The sequence below is a fragment of the Amblyraja radiata genome, chromosome 20, assembly GCF_010909765.2.
Source record: "Amblyraja radiata isolate CabotCenter1 chromosome 20, sAmbRad1.1.pri, whole genome shotgun sequence".
In the NCBI taxonomy this organism is placed as follows: Eukaryota; Metazoa; Chordata; class Chondrichthyes; order Rajiformes; family Rajidae; genus Amblyraja; species Amblyraja radiata.
The window spans coordinates 7,933,824-7,958,401 of NC_045975.1; the positions used below are offsets into that span (position 1 = coordinate 7,933,824).

General features: G+C 44.0%; 1 protein-coding gene across 9 annotated transcripts in view; it reads right to left on the reverse strand.

The window, feature by feature from the left end:
• Positions 1-24,578, reverse strand: part of LOC116984554 (golgin subfamily B member 1-like) — an 83,515-nt gene that overhangs the window by 7,726 nt on the left and 51,211 nt on the right. For 8 of the 9 annotated variants that reach the window (XM_033038742.1, XM_033038737.1, XM_033038745.1 and 5 more), the window contains 7 exons: positions 23,731-23,835; positions 12,973-23,268; positions 12,454-12,626; positions 11,395-11,554; positions 10,200-10,352; positions 9,905-10,069; positions 7,650-7,747 (listed from right to left, as the gene is read on the reverse strand). In XM_033038742.1, coding sequence (XP_032894633.1) covers positions 7,650-7,747; positions 9,905-10,069; positions 10,200-10,352; positions 11,395-11,554; positions 12,454-12,626; positions 12,973-23,268; positions 23,731-23,835 — 11,150 coding nt within the window. The remainder of the gene's footprint in view (positions 1-7,649; positions 7,748-9,904; positions 10,070-10,199; positions 10,353-11,394; positions 11,555-12,453; positions 12,627-12,972; positions 23,269-23,730; positions 23,836-24,578) is intronic. The other variant, XM_033038744.1, reaches the window with a different exon arrangement.

Sequence of the window (24,578 nt, forward strand, 5' to 3'; positions counted from 1 at the left end):
CTTCAACAGTGAAGCACTCCCTCAGTACACTATCGTCAGTGAATATCATGTGCCCAGGCACTGAAGTGTGTTGGAATCCAAGAGCTTTTGACTGAAGCAAAAGACTGCTATCAATTGAGTCATGATAGTTTAACTTGGGACTTGGGATAACTTGAACTTGGGATAAATCATAAGGGAACATTGGCACAAAGCAATTTGCTGTTAAAGTACCGAAAATTCTGTAACATGTTATATCAGAATCAGAATCAGACTTTATTCGCCAAATATGTTTTGCAACATACGAGGAATTTCAATGGCCAGGTCAGTCATACAATTAAAAGCAACGGATCACTCAAAAACACATTTTAACATGAACATCCACCACAGTGAGTCCTACACATTCCTCACTGTTATGGAAGGCAAAATAAAGTTCAAGTCAGTTCTTCCTCGGTCATGGGCCTCAATGCCCCGTTGACGGGACGATCTTGACTCCCGTAGCCAGCGGCGTTTGTGCCCTCCGCGTCGAGGCGATCAGCTCCCGCATCGGGGGGATGTCAGCTCCCCCGCGCCGGACAATCTAACCTCTAACGGGGCTGGTCGAACCTTCCGCGACGTTGGAGCTCCCGACTAGCCTCTCCCGCCTGCGAGCTTGATGGTAAAGCCCGCGGTGGCCGCGATCCCAGGCTCTGATCAGCTCCGATGTTAAGCCCGCACCCCGCTATAGGGCTCAAAGTCAGTCCGAGGAGGCTTCCAGCTCCATCGATGGAAGGCCGCAGAGCGCTCGGAGAATGTGGTCCGAAAATTAATCACATCTCCGGCAAGGTAAGAACTTGAAAAAACTTTTCCCCCGGTCCCCTCCCCCCCACATAAAACAAACCGAAGACCATTAAAACAAACTTTTAACACACTAAAAAATAACAAAAAGAATGAAAAAGCGAACTGACTGCCAGCAGGGCAGCCATCGCCCCGGCGGTTACATTCAGTAAGAATTGCGTCTTTGCAACTAGATAGTAGGTTATTCGACGATCACTTGGAATACCTGCCGATTTGCCAGGTGAACGAGTTAAAATAGTAAGATTAAACGAGAACTTACCAGTTTGAAGTTTGATCTGTATTTTATGAGGAGTTACGATGAGGGATTACGTGAAGAACCCGCTCAGTGCGCAGGCGCGGTATACTTCCAAGCAGCGGTGTGGAATCACAGATAGACACAGTTATTTTGAAGTAAACATAGTAAAGATAAGGAGACATCAATTTATTAGTTTGATCCATATAATGAGGGTGGGAGCGGAGGGCACGTAATCCCTCATCGTAACTCCTCATAAAATTCAGATCAAACTTCAAACTGGTAAGTTCTCGTTTAATCTTACTATTTTACTTCGGAGTCACGTGAGTGACTACGTGAAGATTTCAAAGCTCTGTGATTTCAAACCGTGTAACAGTTTCATTTCACTCACTGCCGAAGTTCTTGAGGGAGGAAGTGTTATCGTAATGAACCAATGAGTCTATTTGTAGAAAAACACAATGGTATTTTTTAAACAATAACAACAAAGAATTAAGTTGCTCCCCTGGGCTTAAATTAAATATTTGCAGTTCGTAAATCTTTACTGCAAATAAACCAGGTTTTGCCAACGGCTTATTATAAAATTTCTGAACGGTCTTTTCCCTTCCCACCATCCTGCTGTAGCCAGGATGTGGTCTATAGGCATGTCCATTCTTTAGCCGTCGACATGGATGCTGCCCTGGTGGAATAAAATTTGTACATGTTAGTGTTTATCCCAGCAGTTTCTAGCACCTGCTTGAGCCATCTCGCAATGGTTTGGCTCGTACCCCACCATAAGGTTTTTGTGACTGACCCACAAGGCTTTTCATCTCCCTCGAATATTCTGGTTGTGTCTATATAGGATAGTAGGTGGGTCATGGCACATAACCGTGGTTCTGGTGGGTAAGCCACGACTGGATTAGGTGTTCCTGGTCTGCTCTGTTTGACCAGTCGCTGGATAACGACAGATCTGGTCTGGAGCTGTGATCATGTTGTCCAGTCGCAATAGGTGTAGTGACTGGACCCTCTGAGCGGATACAAGTGCCATCAACATGAGCGTCTTTAGTGTAGCTTGCTCGAGGCCGGGGGATCTGGCTGGTGGCCATTCCCTGAGATATGTCAGGACCACACTGATATCCCAAATATGGGTATACCTGGGCTTAGGGCTTGATATTGTAAATGCCCTTCATCAGTTTTACCACCAGTGGATGGGATCCCATCGCCTGTTGTCCTGGCGCTGGTTTGAGATAAGCAGAAAGAGCACTCTGCGCTGTGTTGATGGCACTGTAGCTGATCCCTACATCGTGGTGTAGATGGCCAGGAACTCCAGTATGTTGGTGGCTGTAGCTGTTGCGTATGTTGTCCATGTTTCCTGGCAGTACTTCTCCCTTTTTTGATGCTGGTTAAGTACTGCCTCTTGGTGGATGTTCGAAGGGATGCCGACATGGTGGTGATGGTTTGTTTGGACAATCCCAGTTCCAGGTAAGGTCTGTTCAAACTTGCAACCCAGGCGTTTAATTTTCTCATGGCATGGGTGTTTAGCTTACCTGGTAGGTAAGTAGCTGATAGCCAAATATGTCTTTCGACATACCATTGCCAAATCATGTTGACCAATTTGTCGCATGATAATGATTTTATGCCACCCATATGGTTAATATAAGCCATCACCGTAATATTTATCAATTTGTAACCGAAAATGCAAGTGCTGCATATTAGATAAATATGCTTTTAAACCATAAAAGGCGCCCAACATCTCTAGATAGTTAATGCCCAGTGTAAGTAGTAATGATGACTCTAGTTTAGTCCATCTACCACTTGTGCTGGATATGGAGTTAGTCGCTCCCCAGCCTTGAGCACTGGCATCTGTTTGAATAACTAAAGTAGGGTTAGTGATAAAGATAGGGCTGAAACTATGCCAAACGTTTTCTGCCCACCACTGTAGCTCTGATATTGCTTCAGTGGGTAAGTTCATGACACGATCATAGTGACCTGTATGTCGTTTTATTGCCCGTACCTTTGCTCTCTGTAAATTTTTTGATAGTGCAAAGGTCCGAATTGTGTAGCCGGAAATGCTGCTACCATTTCCCCAATTACTCTTGCTACTTGTCGAATAGTTGGTCGCTCGTTGACCATTAATTTGTTGCATGATTGTGCTAATTCAACCATTTTTGCCTTTGGCAAGGTAACAGTCATATGGACTGAGTTAATTGTGAAGCCCAGGTAGTCCATGATAGTGGATGGCTTCAACTTAGATTTATCTGGATGTAGGACGAACCCCAGAGTTTCGAGGAGCTGTTTTGTAGCTGATACTGCTGCCACAGCCAATTCCATCGTTTTCCCTACTATGAGAATATCCTCCAGATATGCCATGACAATATGTTTTTGTTTTCTTAGTATTGCTATGGCTGGGTTCAATATTTTGGTGAATAATCTTGGGCTGAAGTTCGCCCATAGGGCAATGCTTTGTACCATCCAGATAAATTTTAGGTATCTGCGATGATCCTTGTATATGGGTACTAGATAGTAAGCATCTTTAAGATAAATGCTTGCCATGAAGTGTCCTTTGGAATTCAGTTGTTTGGCAGTAACATATGTCTCCATTTTGAAATGTATATACTTAACAAATTTGTTTAGTGATGTTAAGTCAATGATGATGCGACAGACACCATTTTTTTGGGTTTTAGTTAATATATTCGATACAAATTCCAAAGGTTCATGTTTGGTCTTTTCGATGGCCCCCTTTGTGATAAGTCTCACCAGTTCAGCTTGTCCCTCACGTTTCTTTTTGACGGAGGGAGAAATACCCTTTGGGGCCATTGTTGAACTGGCGGCGTTTTTTTCTGACATGAATTGTATTTTATATCCTGTAATGTTGTTGAGTATATACTTGTCACTCGTGACCATACCCCATGCTTCTTTAAACAAGTGTAATCTCCCCCCTGTTAATAAAGCACCCTTATTCTCTATATGCTGGTAGGGACCAGACCCACCTACCTCCATGGTTATTGGCGATTCTGTTTCTTCATTTTCCTGAAAATTTTGTTCTGACATGCTGGCGATGTTGGGGGGAGGCGCATTTTCCAGAGGGTCCGCTGCGGGCCCTGATCTGAAAGATCTTTGGGGATAATGTGCGGACCCCAAGTGTTCACCAGTCCCATATTGCGGACGTCGACTGGTGGATGCCGTGGGGTGCTGCCGCTTGGGTATCGGAGGTCTTGGTTTGCTCGTCCCGGGGCCTGCCCTCATTAGGCCGAAGGTTTTTGATGCTTCCTGCATCTTCCTTCAGGATTGAGCGCAGGTCTTATGTTTCCCTCCGGAGATTGTTGATCTCAAATTGTGTGGTACACATTAATGCCAGCACATCCTGCTGGCAGGTATCCATCTCCGTGGTCTCCACGGAACGAGCAAAGGCTGTGATGGCTGACGTCAGGAGCCTTAGGATCCGCTGTAGCTTGAGTTCTTGGGTCTGGAGGTGTGACCCACATGCCCCCAGATTTGGCTGTTGACACTTTTTACTTTGAGGGCCTCACCGTTTTCTGGTGCAGTGTTGTTTCAGCACCTCAGCGAGCACCTTTTCCAGTAATGGTTGATGCTGGCCGCCATTCTTGGTTCCAGCGGTGCTCCAGCCCGTGGGGTTGCTACAAGCGGTCCATCACACCCAACAGCTCTTCATGTTCCTGCACCCCTGGCATACTCCCGAATTCGTCCGCCTGCCCCTGTTCCAGACCAGCCCAGCCCTGGTCACCAATGCTAGCCTCCAGTAATGAGGGAGCAGAGGGCAGTGCATGAAGCACTGTGGAGGGGGTGCCTGACCTCCCTCCGCGAGAGCGCTCTTTCTGTGCATCTCGCTGGAGCTGCTCCAATTGCTGTTGGATGCAGCTCAGGCGGCTGTCTCTCCTCCATTTAGGTGGAGACATGTCCCCGTCCGACGAATCGGACGCCACCGGCCGGATGCCTGTTCGGATGGCTAGACATCCAGCTCGCAGTTCAGGCACTAGCGGGACTGGGCTCGGCGCGGTGATGGGGATAGCGGAGCGACCGGTAATTGTTCCTACCGCCTGTTGCTGCCCCCCCTGCAATGGAACGCTCCTCCGCTGGAGTCGAGCGGGGGACAGGTTCTTCTGGAGCTTTTGTGCCTTGTAGTAGCGAGAGCGCCCCTCAAGCAGCGCGTCTCGCAGGCACCTGCTCCGTGAGCCGCTCCAGCGGCTCAGGCGGCTCTCTCTCCCCCCGTGCGGGTGGAGAGACGTCCCGTCCGACATCGGGAACACCTGCCGGATGCCTCTCGAGTGGCTATGCGTCCAGCCCGCTGCTTTACGTACTAGCGGGCTGGCCTCGGCACGGTGTCGGGGAATTACGGAACACCGGGTAATGCTCCTACCGCCTGTTGCTGCCCCCCTCCCCAACGGGAAAACGGGGGACAGTTTTGTTCCAGAGCCTTTTTCTCTGCCTGTAAAAAACACAAGCAGAAAAAGGCTCACCTGTAAAAGAAAACCCGACCTCAGGGTACTCACCTGACGGTCCGGTTCATCCTGTAACGGGAGAGCCTAACTCCCGTGGCAGCCGCTGTTGCACTGCTGGCGTAATGCCGCGCCTGCGCACTGAGCGGGTTCTTCACGTAGTCACTCACGTGACTCCGAAGTAAAATCACAACATGTTCTGTTTAAAAACTGTAAAGCCAAACCTTTCAAACAATGTAAGGCACAGCACAAAATACATTTACAATCCTCCGATCAAAGGTGGCGCTTTTACACCTCGCACTACCACTGGTCAAACGCCTGCTGAACTGTTCTTGTAGAAAAAACCAAGAACAAGGTTTTCACTGATGAAACCAAACTTGGCTCCAACAGTAGAAGAGAAACAGGAGAAACACAAAGCATATCATGACAGGAGTAAAGGAAAGGAGTGTTGAGATAAATCAGCAGGGAAAGGTGTAAAACCATCATCACAAGTGGGTAAAGTGTACGTAGGAATTCAAGTTCACGTTACATTTATCGTCACATGCACCAATTGGTACAGTGAGATGTGAGTTATCATACAGCCATACGAATAAAAAAAGATCACAATACACGATACTGTTTAACATAAACATCCCCACACAGCGGAATCAACATTCCCACTGTGAGGGAAGGCAATAAAGTTCAGTCATCTTCCTCTTTGTTCACCCGTGGTCGAGGCCTCTCACTGGGAAGATCGAAGCACCGGCGTTGGAACAGAACACACTCAGCAGCATGGAGTTTCCGAATCGGCCACTTCCTACTGGAGACCGCGGCTCCCGAAGTCCACAGGCCGAGCTGGGCGGAGATTCAACGCTGGTGACCCCGGCAAGGGGTCCCAGGACTCCGTGATGTTAGAGTCAGTGCCTCCCGCGGCTGGGAGCTCCGCAAACCACAGCTCCACGACGTTAGACAGCTGGCCCAACACTCCGGAGCTCCACACAGCGATCCCCGGTAAGGCATCGCCCGCTTCGCGATGGAATTCAGTGCTGCGCCGCTGCTGAAGCTCTGGCCGGTCTCCGGCAGGAAAGGCCGCGCCAATCCAGATGGTAGGCTGCGAGGGGGGGGGGGGCGTAGATGCGGCTCGGAGAAAAGACGCATCCTCGACCAGGTAGTGACTGGGAAACTCCTCTGTGTGCAGCCATGTCAGCAGCGCGTCAGTTTTTCCAGCTTTTTTAAATTTTTTAGTATGTTTTAAAGTGTGTATTTTGTGTTTCTTTGTGTGTTGGGTGGTGTGGGGGGGTAAGGGGGAAACCGCTTCGGTCGCCTCCTCCATGGAGAAGCAACTTTTTCCAGGTCGCCTCCCCCGCGGCCTAACATCAAGGATCGACGCGGCCTTTCCCGGAGACACGCCCGGGGCTTCAGCGGCGGGCGCAGCGTGGACTCTCGATGTGGAGCGGGCGACCCTCGTTGGGGCTCGCTGGAGGGGAGCGCTCCGTTTTCCTGGCCCGGGGCAGCCGGCAGCCTGAAGTCGCAGCCTGAAGCCGCGGTCTGCAGAGCTCCAGCTGGTGCGGCGTCTACAGCCCGGGATCCCTCGTGGGGGACCCGGGGGAAGAAGAAGCCATCACTGCCGGCCCGCGGCCAACTTCTACCGCGGGGCCGGCATGGACTTACCATCACCCCTGGAGGGGAGCTTCGACCGCCGGCCCTGCAGTCTACGGTGCTTCTGGCTGCGGCGGGGACTTTAAATCTCGACCGCCGGCCTGCGGCCTACAACAATCTAAAGCCGCGGTCTCCGGTGAGGAAGAGCCGATCCTGGACTGACTGGACTCTGGTCCTGTACATGGGGGGGAAATGGAGGAGGACTGGCCAAATTTTTTTGTGCCTTCCACCACAGTGATGAATGCTGTGGTGGATGTTTGTGTTACAGTTTTATTGTGTGTTCTTTATTATTGTACTGCTGCTGACAACCCAAATTTCCACCAACCCTGGTTGTGTGGCAATAAATTATATCTATCTATCTATCTATCTAAACAGTTTCCCGTTCCCCCTCCCACCCCTCACATAAAAAAGACTAAAAGACCTCCAGAAACATACTATTAGACAGACTAAAAATAACAAAAAGGATGAAAGGACAGACAGCTGCTGGCGAGGCTGCCGCACGCGGTGCCACCCGATGACGTTGTCTCACTCACCTTCTCCGTAACTCATTCAGCTTTAATTTGTCAATTTCCACGGTGACGTTGGCACGTTCCTGTGGAGCTCCTGGTGGAACATTTTCACTTGTCTCATCCTGCAACACAGACAGAGACCAGGCTGAAACTTTAATTCATCCTTGGGTTAAGCCTGCATTCATTTGTTTGTTTGTTCCGGTTAAGGTGCTGTGCACACGGCAGCCAGCCAACAGTTGCTTGTCTTTTTCTTTTCTTTTTTTTAATTTCAGGTTTACCTGTACCTTGTGTGTTGTGACTGTTGACAAACCAATTTCCCTCCAGGGATGAATAATGTTCTATCATATCGTATTTGTAAAGTCACAATCACCTTTCAAACCTGGGCTGATTCTGAACATAGTCAAATACAGCGTGGAAACAGGCCCTTTGGCCCAACTTCCCAGTGCCGACCAACATGCCCCATCGACACTAGTCCAACCTGCCTGTGTTTGCCCCATATCCCTCTAAACCTATCCTATCTATTTACTTCAAGACAAGAGTGTTTTATTGTCATATGTTCCAGATAGAACAATGAAATTCTTACTTGCTGCAGCACAACAGAATATGTATCATCAAAAATAATATAACAAAGAACAATAACAGTGCAATAATAATAATAGTATATTGTAGTTCAGAGCTTATGATGTTTTAGTGTTTAATAGCGTGATGGCTGAAGGGAAGAAGCTGTTCCTGAACCTGAACGATACAGTTTTACAGGCTCCAGTACCTTCTTCCTGATGGCAGTGGTGAAATGAGTGTGTGGCCAGGATGGTGGGGGTCTTTGATGATGTTGGCTGCCTTTTTGAGGCAGCGACTACGATAGATCCCTTCGACGGTGGGGAGGTCAGAGCCGGTGATAACCTGGGCAGTGTTTACAAGTTTTTGCATTATTTTCCGCTCCTGGACGTTCAAGTTGCCGAACTAGGCTACGATGCAACCAGTCAGTATGTCCTCTACTGTGCACCTGTAGAAGTTCAAGAGAATCCTCTTTGACATACCGAATTTCTGTAATCTTCTCAGGAACTAGAGGCGCAGATGTGCTTTCTTAATGATTGCGTCAGTGTGCTGGGTCCAGGAAAGATCGTCGGAAATATGCACGCCCAGGAAATGTTTCTTAAACATTGCATAGTACCTGCCTCAACTACCTTCTCTGGCAGCTCATTCAATACACCCACCGCCCTTTGTGTAAAAAGGTTTCACCTCTGGTTCCTATTAAATCTTTTCCCCCTCACCTTAAACCTACGTGCTCTGGTTCTCGATGCCCCTTCTGATTTACCCGATCACTTCCTCTCATGATTGTGTACACCTCTATAAGATCATCTATCATTCTCCTAATTTTTTTAATTCCATCTTCAAAGGAATATCAAACAGACAAGGTTAACATTTGATGCAGAGAAATTACAGGGGAGCAAAACACATTAATTAAGTGGAAATGTACACGATGAACTTCAATAGTACAGGCGCGAGCAGCGCTGAGGAGGAATTAAAAGGTCACTTTGGAAGAAGAAATAAGGGACTCTCATGACAGCTGTTTCATGCACAGCTTGCAAGTGGCACACATTTAAACAGCATACACAGAGCATTGCATTGAAAAGAGTTTATAGCAAAAAATATTCCATATCAGACCAGCTCTTTCCTGAATTCTCTATCATGTGCAGTTTAGTTGCCGGACTTTTAGAAGGATGTGATGATGATAGAGAGGGTGTTGAAAAGATTTACAAGGATATTGCCTGGATTTGAGGGGGGGGGGGGGGGGGGCTTTATTTATGAGACACTAGATAGTCTGGGATGGTTATCCCTGGAACGAAGGCCATGGGGTGTCGTTAGACGTGTATAAAATCATGAGGGGCACATATTAGGTGTGTGGTCACAGTCTTTTTGCTAGGGTAGGAGAGTAAAACTAAAGGCATAGGTTTAAGGTGAGAGGAAAGATTTAAAGGGAAATTGAGGGATTTTCACATGGAGAGTGGTTGGTATATGGAACAGAGAAAGCAAAGGAGCGGGTACAATTATAACATTTAAAATACATTTTCTCTGAGATCTTCGGTTTCCTCCCACACTCCAAAGACGTACAGATTTGTAGGTTAATTGGCTTGGTACAAATGTAAAATTATCCGTGGGGTGTGTAGAATAGTGTTAGTGTGCGGGATCGTAGGTCGGTGCGGCCTCGGTGGGCCAAAGGGCCTGTTTCTGCACTGTATCTCTAAATTAAACTTGACCTGAAGGCTGACCATACATACTTGTTCCTTGTGCTGAAAGGATGAGCGCAGTGTTTGGTGTTGTCTTTCCAGACTGTTGTAGCGATGCTGTAGGTCCTCATAATGCAACTGTGTATCATGCAGATCCTGAGACACCGTTTTCAGCCGAATTGTTAATGTAGATCTATCTTCAATGCACTGCATTGCCTGTGGCAGCCAACGAATAGAATAAAGAATGATAAGACCTGATTACATTTGTGAAACTCTGCACTTTGGGCAGAAATGTGAGCAATTTGCATCATGTTGATCGTTGCATGATCTCTCTCATTCACATTACCTTGCTATTCAGCTGTTGAAATTGCAACTCTTTCAGGTGAATCTCTTGTAGGTAACCCTGAGCTTCCCTCTGCAGTTGTTTCTTTTCTGCTACCAGGGACTTGACTTGTTCAGCAACATTCCCGATGCCCAGTAAAGATACAGTTTCTAACGGCTAAAACAAAACAAATTATCAACTCGTTAATGCGTACAGACACACCAGCACATTTCACAAGTTTTAGCTCGCCCCATATTTTCCCTCCTGACAAATACTTCCAAAAGCGATGGACTGGAGATGATTTCCTTCAAAGGCTTATGAAGTTCGGCATGTCCCAAACAGATGCAATTTAAATCAATGGTTTGTGAGCAGCTCCATCCAAGACCACAAGAAATTGCAGAGAATTGTGGACGTAGCTCACCCAGACCATCACACAAAGCAACCTCCCTTCCATTGACTCTATCTACACTTCACGCTGCCTCAAGGATGATATTATTTAGATTTTTAGAGATAATGTGTAGAAACAGGCCCACCGGGTCCATGCCGACCACCAATCACCCGTACACTAGTTCTATGTTATCCCACTTTTGCATCCTACACACAAGGGGCATTTACACAAGCAAATTAACCAACAAACCTGCACATCTTTGGAATGTGGGAGGAAACTGGAACACCCGGATAAAAACCCACGCAGACACAGGGTGAACGTACAAACTCCGTACAGCCAGCACCCATAGTCAAGTTCGAACCCGGGTCTCTGGTGCTGTGAGGCAGCAGCTCTACCAGATGTTCATCCGTGGGAATTTCTTTCCTCAATAATATGACCCACAAAAATGAGGTAAGGATTGATTACTTAGTGAGCTCAGTGCAAAGTGACAGATTTATTAATCTGGGTTTGGATGGAAGATCCAGCAGATAATGCCAGATCTCCTCAGAGTGCAATTATCCCAACTCCTACACCCAGCAATAAATGGTGCTAGTCTTTATATCAACATAAAACATAGTTTTAAAAGCGAGGCTGAATTAATATCTATAGTGGAGAAAATTGGGTGTTTCGCCGGTGACTCATTTTCTGACCAACTTTGACTCAGGCAATGGACATAATAATAGCTCTAAAGCCAGAATACCAGGGGGGGGTGGGAAGAGAAGGTCACATCTATGAAAGTGATGCCATAACTCCAATGTATTTCATATGTCAAATCAATTTTAATATATTTACCTTCATCTGCTGCACACCACTAGCATTTCCCAGTTCACTACGCCATGCTTCATGGTTCATTTTCCTCAGCTCTTCAATCTGTCTGTCTCTGTCTGCCACTGTTGCAAGATATTGCTCTTTCATGGCTCTATACTCTGAAAGCAGCAAATTCCTATCCGACCTAAAACAACAGAGCCACGTTTTTTTTTCTTTAATCTTTCAAATCATGTGCAATGGTTAACTAATTTCACATTTTAGTTAAGAAGAACATGAATTGATGGACTCGAAGGAAAATAAAAACTACACAACGTTAAGTGTAAAAACACACAGTTCATTTGAGACTCCAAACTCAACACAATTGATTCTTAATGATTTCTGAAATGGTGTAGCAATCACTAGTTGCTGTCACGGCATTCTCAAGGGAACCCAGTGCACATCTCTCTCACATCTCTTGAAAGAGAAATTAAATTGAGAATTGCACATTATATATTTTCTAAAGAGACAGGAGGTACGGTGGTGCAGTGTTAGAGTTGCTGCCTAACAGCACCAGAGGTCTGGGTTCGATCCTGACTACGGGTTGTGTATGTGGTCTATACGGAATTTGTGTGTTCTCCCCCGTGAGCTGTCCCGTGACCCCGTAGATTTTCTCCGGGATCTCCGATTTCCTCCCACACTCCAACGATGTACAGGTTTGTGGACAAATTGGCTTTGATAAAATTGTAAATCGCCCCTAGTGTGTGCACGATAGTGTTGGTGTACGAAGATCGCTGGCCGGTGCGGACTCGGTGGGCCGGAGGCCCTGTTTCCGCGCTTTCTCTCTAAACTAAAACAAACTAAAGGAAGCCGTTCAGCCATTCGAAACTGAATGCCCTCCTCCTTTAACCAGACAGATTCTCCTTCGTCGAGGAGTTAATCATTTGTGGCTCTACAGCACCACCCTACGAAAATTGATTGCCGTGTTTGCTGCCATCACCAACACTTCAAATGTAGTTTGCTGACCAAAGCATCAAGGGATATTCCCATTTGATCGAATGGCACAGTAGAAATGCAACTGATATCCCAGTCCAGGTAGAAGCAAACCTTAGCTCCGTCAATTCATTCTTGCAGGAGGACAGATCTCGCTCTGTGCGCTCCTGCTGTTTCGCTTGCTGAAGAAGTCTTTCCAGTTCTTCAACCTTATTTTTGAACCATGTTAACTCAGAGGAATCATTACTGCTCCTTAATTTCTGGTCTTGATGGCCAGCCTCCTTTTCCTGCAAAATGAAAATAGTGCTCAATCTATATGCACACATGAATGCAAAACAAGATTACAACATATCTTTACTGTGTCCATCTTGGAATCTTTTAAATTAAAAAATAAATAAATACACAAATATTTGGTCATCGTATGCATCCTGAGGAACAAGTCCCATCAACGAGCAATGTCATGGCTTTATCTTTAGTACCTTGAGATTTAATATCCTGCTCAATTTATTAATTGATGCAAGGGTTTGTTTCCGTGCATGTCATTAGTAAATGAAAGTGCTCTTTTAAAAAGTCCCTTCTAAGGTTTGTGCTTAAAAAACATTGATTTCTACTTTGATATCATGTTTGCCTTACTTGAAGTTTCCGAATATCCTCCAGATATCTGTCTCTCTCCGTCTGTACTGCCAGCAACGTTTTCTCAAAAGATTCTGCCCGAGAAGCAACTTCCTTGTTCTCGTTAATAACATCCATAAGTCTTTGCTTCATCACTGACAATCCCACCAAATATTCTTCAGGTTTCTCCTGCGCTATTCCATCAGCACTTTCAGACATTTTAACTCCCGCCTTTACTCGAGCCAGATTTTCAAATTCAGTTAATATATTTTCAAGTTCTTTTAAGTTTGCTTTTCTAATAGTGGTTTCCTTTTTGAGTTCTTCGCATTCCCGAGTTTTAGTTTTAAGTTGTTGGTGAAGCTCTCGAATTAATTGCCTCTCATTTGTTTCATATTTATGCTCTTCTTTTTGGAAACCAATAGCCTTGAGCTCTGTAAGCTGTTCCAAAATTCGCTCATTTTCTTCTCGTAAGGACTTTAGGCTTTCATTACTTTGTTTGAGGGATCCTTGTGCAACTTCCCATTGCTCTTTGAAGATGGATTTCTCATTCTCAAGGTTCTTAATTTGCTGTTGTTGCTTTTGCAACAACTCCTTTGACTGATTAGCCTTCAAAGACAGGACCTGGTTTAGCTCCTCCCTGTACTGAACCAACTGTGCTTTCAGCAGCGCGTTTTCAGAATTAAGGTCATCCATCTGGTTGAGAAAATTTCTGATCTCTTGCTTCAGTTCATTGTTTTCAGCTGCACTCTCCTGAATGATGCTATCTTTCTGGCAATGCATGTCGAGATGCCGTTGTTCCAGCTCCGTGTATTCTGATAAGATGCGGTCTCGGTCATCTTGCAAGGAGGCCATCGATTTTGTGAAGGCACCCGTCTGGCTAACAGCTTTGTCTTTTTCTTCCCTAACCTTAACAAGTTGGACCTCCAACTCTTTCATGGCTCTGGCTCCCCTCTGGTTATCTTGTTGGAGAATCCTCAAATTATTTTCGTAGTCATCTATTTGCTTTCTATATCGCTGCTGGATTTGCACTAGATAGTCATAAATTTCACTGGCTTTTGATGAGACAAGCTTTGAGAACTCTGCATCTTTACTGCTCAACATTAGCTTCAGCTGCTGGGAAATGGCTCCCAGCTTCTGAAGATCAGCCTGCAATTCAGTCTGATGTTGGTGACTCTCCCACTGTTTTTCCGCAAGATCTTTTATCAGGGTTTGCTCTGCCATTTTCAACTCATTCACAGATTGGCTTACGTCGGATTGCTGTGTGCTTAAATAACTATTTTCCTGTGATAAACTAAATAAGGCTGCCTCCTTGTCCTTTAATAACCCCTTCATCTCTTCAATTTGTTCTGACTGTTTGCAAATAACTTCTTTCATGTTCACCGTTTCACTTAGATGCTTGGCTTCAGCATCCTTACTACCCAGTTGTATAAATGCCTGTTTCATCGTCGAAGTTCTGAATTGGAGTTCTTGAAGGTTGACTGACTTGACCTTCATCTCCTCTTGAAACTTTTGCAACATTTCTTCTTTTACTTGCAGTTCGTTTTCCTTACTTTGGAATCTAACTTCCCATTTTTTGGTCTCTTCAATAATCCTGTCTCTGTCGTCCTGAAGAGAGGACATGGAGTTTGTGAATGCTGCCAGCTTAGCCAAATTGTTGTTCAACTCGTCACGCAGTTTTTTTATCATAAAATCTCGGCCATTTATTTCAGCTTGCATTTCCAAGGTTTCAGCAACCACTCCGTCTTTGTCCCGTTCCAGCAAATCCAGTTTATCCTCATATCTCAATATTTCTTTCTGATGAATTGTTTTCTGTTGGTCTAAAATCTCAAGTAGTTCCTTCTCCTTCTGAGTAATTTGAGCTTTTGTCTTCTCTTCGTTCTTCCGCAGATCTTCTGTTAACCCCAAGCACTGCATTCGAGCACCTTCAGTTTCGGTTCTGGTGTCTTGGAGCAAGACTTTATAAGATGCAAGTTCTTCTTGAACAAATTTGACTTGCCCGTCAGACTCGGAAGCTTTTGCAGTCATCGACTCTAGATTCTTGCTCATTTCTTCACAGGTAGATTCCGATGTTTTGACCCATCGCTCCAAGTCCAAAATGAGCCCCTGGCACTTGATGCAGTCCTTCTGCAAAATGATTATTTCCTGCTGCTTCTCTTTTAACAGTTCTCGAAGCTCTTCGGTCTCACCTTTGGACGAGGTATTACCCCTCCGAGCAGACCGAAGCCGCCCTTCAAATTCTTTCACCAGTTTTACTTCCTGAACCTCTTTTTCTTTGATCAGATGACGTTTCTCTTCTCTGAAGCAGTCCAATTCAGTGACAAGTGAATTATTTTGCATCTGCAGTGCCTTCCATGCTTCAGTTAACTGATCTATCTTGTCGACATTTTTAAGTAATTCTGCCTCCAAATACTCTCTCTCATTTTTGACCTTTTCTGACATTTCCTGGAAATGTTCAAGTTCTTCCTGGAGAAGAGATTTGTCATCCTCTAAAATTTTGACTTTTTCATTTAAGTTCATAGTCTCCCGCCGGCAAGCTTTTATTTCTTGTTCAAGCTGTGAAATGATATTGTTTTTTTCATGTGTCTCGGTAGTGCGGCGCAACTCTAATTGTCTAAGCTTCTGAGACAACAATGGTCCTACTTGCCCTGTAGTGCGAACCTTTCCTTCCTTCAGCACAGGCTTGTCCTCCAGGGATTGGGATTCGAATGACAGTGGTTCATTAAAATCAGCCTGAAATGAATCATCCTCACTCTGCAACTCCTCTATGATGGATATGGATGAATTAAATTCATTCAGCAGAAGCTCCTCCTCTTTTTGGGTTTTGTCAAACTCTGCTTTAAGATCGTGATAAGATTGCTTCAGTGATTTGCTTTCCTCCTGCAGCTGATTGTATTGGGCAGACAATTCGCTTGCGTGACTCTGCTTTGCGGTAATAGTTTGTAACTCGCTGCTCATTCTTTCAATCTCTTCCTCAAGCTCCTGAACTCGCTGCTGCTTGGATTTTGTAAACTTTCTCATTTTGTCCTTTATTTTTTCATTTTCGGCACCAGCTTCCTCAAGCTGCCTCTCCATGCTTTGTCGTTTGGCTTCTACATCGCGGAGCTTGAACATCACCTCCTGTTTCTCTTTTCTTGCCATCTCAACTATTTGCCTCATCTTATCCATCTCATTGCCGATATTTTCGTAGGATTGCAAAAGAGATTCATATTCGTGCTTTAATTCGTCGTGTTTGGTCTTGCACTCTGACAACTCTGCCATCTGGGAGTTTTTCAGTGAATCCAACTGTTGCTTCTCATGAGTCAGGATGTCCAGTGTATGCTTCAGACTTTCACAGGCACCGTTTAGGTTCTGTTTCTCTGTGGATATACGATCAGCCTCGGAGAGCAGCCTCTGCCTCTCCTCCTGGTGTGCTAAAGCTGCTTCTTGCAAGGGCTCAAGTTGTTTTCTCACTTCAGCCAAGCTTCTTTCCAGGGTAGGAATCTTGGAACGAAGCTCTTCCTTTTCAGATGTCAAGACATTCATTTCATGCTTCAGAGATTTGTTTTCTTTCAGAACCTCTTTCCGAGATATTAGCGCTGCTTGTAGTTTTCTCTGCATCAGCTCTTTAATCCTGCCTTCCTCAGAACTATCTGCTGACTTCTGCTGAACTTCACTGGTGCAAGCCTTCGATTTTTCATTTTGTGCTTCGTAAAAGATAGATTGTTTCTGCATTTGCAGTTCCAGCTCCTCGACACGTTTTTCCTTCTCGGACAATGTACATTCCAGTAACTTTATGGTGCTCTCTCGCTCTTGTAAGTTCTCATGAACTTTTGCGAGCTCTGACTGCACCGTCGATAACTGCGATGCACGCATTCTCTCCTCCTCTGCCTCTTCAGCCTGCTTCAACATTGCTTTAAGCTCTGCGTTCTCCACCCGAGATACAGCTAGCTGTGCCTGAATACCATCTTTCTCTCTGTTTAAGTCTAACAGTTGGGCTTTCAGACAATCCACATCTCCAGCTTGATTTGCCAAAGTACGGGAATAATTCTCGATGTCTTTCATTGCTTCCTCCAGAGCAGTTGTGAGGGTTTTGGCTTCCGCTTGGGTTGACTGCCACTGATTTTGAAGCCAGTGAATCTCTGCTGCTTGGCTCTCCCTTTCTTCCTGTTGTTGCTCCAGACTACTTATGGACTGCTTCAGCCTTTCCGACTCTTCTGATTTTTCAACGATCCTTACTTGCAAGCACCCCAACTCTGATATCAAGTCAATTTTTTCCTGCTCCAGGTGTTTGTTGGTATCTTCAAGGCTTTTCATACCAGCCTCTTTTACAGATAATGTGGAAACCATACTGACTAATTTCTCCTCCATGCCATCAACCTTTTCATGCTGACCTACAAATGCAAGCATTTTGCTCTCCTTTTCTTCGAGTCGAACTTTAAGCTGTTCCACCATCCTTTCTTTATCATCAAGCAGACCTTTGACTGAATGTAGCTGTTTTTCCAAAGTCCCTACTAATTCTGTTTTATGTTCAAACTCTGTTAGCTTTGAGTGATGTGCATCTCGGAGTGTCGCCAGCTCCTCTTTAACATCCTCTACCTCTCTGCTTTGCATGGAGTACTTTTCTGAAACGTGGTTATACTCCTCCTTTTGTTTCGCTAGCTGCTCTTTGTGATGCCGGTCCTTCTCTTGAGCTTTATTGATAGTTTCCTTTCGAGCCAAAATTGCTGCCTGCAGCTTCTTTTGTAGATGTTCCTTCTCTTGTTTGAGCGCATTTAGCTTACCCACGGCCTCAGTAATATCATCACCACAAGCTTCACTCATGTCAGGTGATCCTGTGTTTGAGTGTTCTGGTATTTTGGATAGTACAGTTTTGAGTTTTTGGAGGTTTGAATTTAATTGGCATCGTTCATCTACAAGTGCCTTCTCCTTTTCTGCCAGAACAGATTGGAGTTGTGCAATTGAGGAATCTTTATCTCGAACAATTTGAAACAATTCCACAGACAGAGCATCTTTCTCCGCTTTACATTGACTGACAATTTGCTGTAGTTGTTCTATGGCCGTTTCTTTCATGCAAAGAGTCTCACCAAGGTGATTCATATCATCATCCTTCTCTAACAATTGTTGTTTGAAGACGTCAAGGTGCATTTCAAGCTCTTTAAACTCCTTCTGACCACTTGTCACTTGGCTTTCAAGCTTGCTGCAGCTCTCTCGCAATTCATCAATTTGCTTGCTTCTGTCTGCATCTGCAGTGGCACTTTGTTGTAACTCTTTGACTTCCTTCAACAGCTTCTTCCTGGTGAGTAGTGCAGCTTGACATTTTTTCTTCAGGAGATCCCTCTCCTTTGTTACTGCTTGGGTCTGTGAATGCAACTGTTTATTTTCAGTGGCAATGCTCTGGTACTGGTCTTCCTTTGCATTTAGAAGACTATCTTGCTTCTCCAGCTGCTGCTTCAGCTCCTCGAGTTCACATGTAAAGTGGGAAATCTTTTCATCAGAAACACAGTTTTTCAACTTGAGCTCTTGCATTTCATCAGTCAGATGCTTTTCTACATCCGCTGCCTTGACCATTTCATTCGAAATGGATTCTGAAAGTTGCATTGTGGAAACACTCTTCTGCTTCAGCTGCTGACTGAGAGAAGCCACCAGCTCTTGCTGTTGGCTTACTTGCATAGCCAGAACCTGTGCCTCATGTTCTTTCTTCTGCAGAGCATCAAAATGCTTGTCTCCTTCATTCACTGCATCATCCAGCTGCTGGGATTTCTTTCTAAGTTCCACCTCCAAAGCACCGAATCGCTCTTGCATTGAACTACTTTGTTGCAAACTTTCATCGAAAATATTTTCTCTTTCCCCGAGCTCACCCTGGGATTGCTTCAGTTTCTCCTGAAGATCAGCTATTTGTCTCTGGAGCTCTTCCAGCTCAGAATGATGACTTAATTTAGTTTGGCTGAGCTCATTACAGAGCGAGAGCTTCTCTTCTTCATAAGACTTTAACCCATCAGCCATGCTTGTTGCATGTTCCATAATTTCATTCTCACTTGCAGCAATACTATCTTGCAAATTTTCAATTTTCTTTTCTTTTTCAGATAGAGTAAGTTTTAATTCGCTCATGGCATTTTCATGACTTAGAACCAAAGCTGACAATTCATCCACTCCAGATTGCTTTTCGACGAGTTTCTGACTCAGGTTAGACACCATCGATTCTTGTTCTTTCAGGTGATTTGAACTGGACTGTAATTGCGAATACTGTTCAGAAAACTTTCCTTGCAAATTATCTAAAGCGTTTTGTAAGCTGTCAATTTGGGCATCCTTTGACTCCATTTTGTTTCCTAAAAAGTTTAATTTTGCAGTCAGCAGACTGCTTTGCTCAGTTTCTTTTTCCAATTTTGTCAACCACTTCTTTTCTGATTCCATCAGACCTTGTTCTAATTTCTGAACTTCTAAATTCAGCTTCAATATTTCCTCTGATTTAAGACTAACCTGTTTCTGAAGACAGATGTTTTCATCCTGGAGAGGTTGCATTATATCATGCTTCTCTCTAACTTCGCCCATTCTTACAAGCTTCTCTTCTAGCACCTGCAGTTCTTCTGATTTCTGTCGTAACTGCCTCTGATGGGTGGCATTCAATTCTTCCTTCTCGCCTTTCACTGTGTTCAAATGGTGGCCGAGTGCAGAGTTTTCTTTCATCAGCTGATCACATTGTTGATGAAGATTTTCGATCTGCATCATTCTTTCAGGCTGCTCCTGTGTTGACTTTTCATTCATAGTCTTTAGTTGCAACACGAGGCTCTCAATGTGCTGTGCCTGATCTAAATACTTATTCTGAAGAATCATATCACTTTCCTTCAAGTTCTGATTAACCACCTCAAGCTGTTGTATCACCTCCTTATATTGGAGGTTTTGTGAAGTTAGAGCTGCAATCTGGCTCTCCATGTTCTTTTGATTAATAGTAAACATTTCCTCTTTGTGCTTTAAGATATTCCCACAGTCGTTTAATGATGCACAACTCTTTTGCAGTTCCTCTTTTAGTGACTCAATCTCGGCCATCAAAGTATTGGTATTGCATTCAGTGGATTCAATGGTGATATCCTTTTCACAAAGTGCTGTCTGAAGTTCAGCCATTTCTCCATCCTTCCTACTAAGCTCTCGATGCAGTTCCTTGAAGTGCTCAGTTTGCGCAGCATACCTATCCTGTAGGTGGGTAAAAGCAGCTTCTTTATCCTGCAGTAAATCCTCATGTCGGCTTGAGTCAGCAAGTAAACACTGCACTTGCCTCTGGAGTTCAGAAGCCAGCTCTGTGCTCTCATTGAATTGTGATTTTAACAAATCACCCTCACTTGCCTTGTCTTCCAATCGCTTGACAAGTTTACTCTGCTCCACAATTGAAGCCTCCTTTTGTGCAATAGTTTCTCTCAACTGATTCATTTCAAAAATCTGTTGATTTACTTGACTATTTAGTTGTGAGAATGAATGCTCAAGATGAATAAACTTATTACGGAATGCCTCATTCTGAGTTTCTGTTGTCTCCATCTTTAACGTCAATTCTTCTTTGCAAGCAGCTGCGTGCTCCTTTATTTGAGAGAGAGACAATTCCTTTTCCTTAATAACACACTTCAACCTCTCAGCTTCGGAACTGGCAGCTGCCAGTTGCGCTCTAAGTTGTGAAACGGTGTCGTCCATTTCAGAATGAACCGTCTTGAGATTGACACAATCTTCCACTTTACAGGCCAGCAGCAAGTCTCTCTCCTCGATGGTGTGCTTCAATTCGTGAGTTTTCAAGGTCAAGTCTTGGATTTGACTTTGAAGTTTGGAAATGGTTTCCATGTTTTGCATGGATTGCATTTCCAGGGCATGGTGTTCTGCAGCTTTCTTCTGGAGATGTCCAAGCTCATCTCCCTGCTGTTGCAGGGATTTATCTTTCTCTTGCAGAGTCTGCTTGAGCTGACCTGCTTCACACACTAGAACTTGCTCCTGATGTTGCAACCCCGAAATCATCTGCATATTTTGGCCCAACTGCTCTTCACATTGTAAAGTTTTGGCTTGGAGCTGTTGCAGTAAATTTGCTTGCTGATTCAATGACATCTGTTTCTCTTCTAGTTCCAATGTAAGCTTTGCAGTGGCAGCATTTAAACCATTTACGTCTTGGTTTAATGAGGTTATCATCACCTCTTTTAGTGACAATCGATCCTGAAGGCTTGTATATTCACCAACTTTACTTTGAAATGCAGACTTCATCTCTTCAAGTTCTGCTTTAAGCCTACAATTTTCAGTGTCCAATGCCTGTACCTGATCTCGCACGTGATGTGCTGCGAGTTCATACTCATTGACCCTCCCCTGCAGTTGACTGTGCTCAGCAGTCCACCTACTTAAAGATGTGTGAAGTTCTTCATTCTCATTCTGAAGACTTTCTTTATCAATATTCAATGCATCCATTTGTTTCTGCAACAACACAACTCTATCAGTTTTCTGGTCAAGTTGGCCTTGTAAGTCATGACCTTCAACAGACCTGATAGTCAAGAGGGATTCTTTATCACTGAGCCTTTGCCTGATGTTTTCACCTTCTTCTGTCAATTCTTGAACTTGACTTTCTAAGGTTTTGGTCGTAAGCTGGTACTGACTTAATGTCACATGCAAGCCATCCAATTCCGATAACTTCTCTTTTAAAGTCACGTCCTTGTTCCCAAGCTCAGCATTGAGAGCTTGAACCTGATTTTGTAACCCCATCATTGCCTCTTGCCCTTTGTGCAATAGGTTTTGAAGTGAGGTGCATTCATCTAGTTTGTTGGTCAATGCAATCTCCTTCTCGTTGTTTGAAAGCTGAAGTTCTTCAACCCGCACTGTTGCAAGCTGCACTCGTCCCTGGAGTTGCTCAGTAGTTAGTCGATATTCCAATATTTCATCTTTCAGCTGGTTACATTCATTTATCTTTTCATGCAACTGCTGTTCCACTGCTAATTTAATTTCCTCCACAAAATCTAATTTTACTGTTAATGCTTCTTTTTCTTTTTGCAACAGGGAGATTGTGCTTGTGTGTTGTGAAATCCGCTCAATCTCAGAGACTATTCTACTCTCCAACTGCTGTACAGCATTGTATTTCTGTATTAGTTCATTTTCCTTATCATTTAGGAGCGCCTTGAGATTTTCATTTTCAATGGACATATCTTTCCTACTACACTCCAAACTGTCTTTGAACTGCAAACTATTAGTGGCATCATCTTTTAGCTCTTTAACAAGGTTAGCTTGCTCTGAAATGTTCCAAACTTGTTCATCCACTGTTGTCTGCAAGTGTGCATTTGTTGCTGCGAGTGCTTTTGTTTGGATTTGTAGGTCAAGAACCAATTTGGTCATCTCTTCTATCTGCCTCTTCAACTCTTTTCTTTCAGTTTCTTTAGTCTGTACTTCGAGCGTCAATTGAGAATTGCTTTCGTCAACCACTTGCAACCTCTGCTCTAAAGAGGCAACAATACCCAGCCTCTCCTGCAATCTCCCTTCTGCTTCTCCTTTGTATTCATCGAGCTGTTTGGAGAGTTTCCCTAGCTCCTCGTCTTTCCCAGTATTTTCAGCTATAAGGTTATTACAGTGGTTTTTCAAAGATTTCAATTCCTTCTCTAAAATTTGTTCTTTCTCCTCTTTCTCTTTGAGTGAACTGTCGAGTTTTTCTTTTGCTGAACTGCTATCAGCCAACAGAGCCTTCAGGTTTTCCACTTCTTTCTGATTTGCATCATTTATTTCCTTAAGCTTTTCAGTAGTTGTGGCAACCTTGTTTTCAAGTGACAATATCTGAGGTCCACATTCAGCAAGATGAGCTTGATTTAACATGTTCTGTTTCTCCAACTCCGAACACAAGTCACGAATGGTATCATTATTATCTTCAATTTGCTTCTTTAAAACCACAATATTTTTCTCCTTGGACTCAATTTCACTCTTGGTATTTTGTAACTCGGACTCCAAGGTGGAAAGCTGCTCCACTAACGAAGAAAGGTTGTTAGGCATGGTCTGCTCATCAGCAGACTGATTCTCCTTCAGCAGAATACCTTCCTTTTTCACCTTAACCAAGGCCGCTTGCAGTTCTCCAGTCTCCTGCTCTTTACATCTGTTTTGCTCCTTTAATGATTTCGCCTCTTCTGAATACTCGCTCATGCTCTGAAAAAGAGTAGTTTTTTCATGCTCCTTCTCCTCAATAACGTCGTTCAGAGCGTCAATCTCTCTTTCACAGCGCTGCAGGTCAACAATGAGGCGCGCCCTCTCCTCCAAGTGGCATGAATTCAGTCGTTCCAGCTCATCGTTGGTCTGTTCCAGCTCATGGCGCAGAACCGCCGTCTCAGATTCCTGCTTCTGCACCTAAACGACGCAAAGATGTTTATATTCAGCTATGGCTTATTATAACGCAAATACTTGCAGGTTTGAAACCCTGCGCTTTTTTTTTTTACAACATTCTGACTTGCAAGGGCCCCTATCCCAAGCACCCTTCCTACTCCCTGGGGCCCCATTCCCACGTTCACTTATTACTCGCGAGGGCCCCTTTCCCTCCCTACTCACCAGGGCTCCCTTCCCACGATCCCATCCTGCTCCCTATTGCCAGCACTTCCTATAAAGTTAACAGGTCCCTTTTTCCTGTAATCCCTTTGCTCACTGGAAAAATTATTTTTCTACTGTGAAACATTTGAAGAAAATCCAAGTTAAAAATATTAACAGAAGAACATGCAATAGTTCAGAAAAGCAGCTAGTCTGGCACTAAAGTTCAGAGAGTAAAAGTAATTGGAGTTTTGTTTTTTAAATGGTTTCTTTTTGAAAAATTCATACATTTTCTTTGGTTGAAGATAATTTCTCTGAAAGGTCCAGGACAGTATTTTTCAGCTCAGCACATTCTACTTCAAAACCACTGCATTTTGTCGTAACGCATCCCAACTATTAAAAAGAAAACAATGCATTCCTAAATATCATTCATTCATTTTTACATACAATATGCATAGAATAACAAACACAGTTTTTAAAAGTAATGTGTAAAAAGATTCTGTGACTTTAGACATGTTGGTGAAAACCCTAACATGGAGGAAAGTTAGGATCTTAAACAATTAAATTCTGGAGCAATGGACTAAGAGAAAAGAGTCTTCTGTGTTTGAATTGATTTGAGTCTCAAAGTCACATATTCCAGGTATAGAAGGTAGACAAAAATGCTGAAGAAACTCAGCGGGTAGAAAAGCATCTATGGAGTGAAGGAAATAGGTGATGTTTCGGGTCGAGACCCTTCTTCAGAATGTATATATATTCTAGGTATATTCTATTCTAGGTATAGAGTTGCATTACTTATCGGAGTGGATACTGAAGCTTACAAATCAATACCTCAATATCCGGACCATTATGTTCTGCACTCTGTTTATTTTCTCTTTTACTCTACCTGCTGTACTCGTGTATGGTATGATCTGTCCAGATAACACGAAAAACAATGTTTTTTTTACGTACCTCAGATGCGCAACAATAATAAACCAATATTAATTTTCACTGCAGCCGAATCTTAAATAAGAATATTATGAATTATAAAATTACAGAAAGGCTGGTTTTGTAGGTAATAAAGGGATCGGCAATGCACAAATACTTTTACAATCCAACATCCTCACGTAAAAAGATGTTGCAGAGTTTGTGAACTAAAT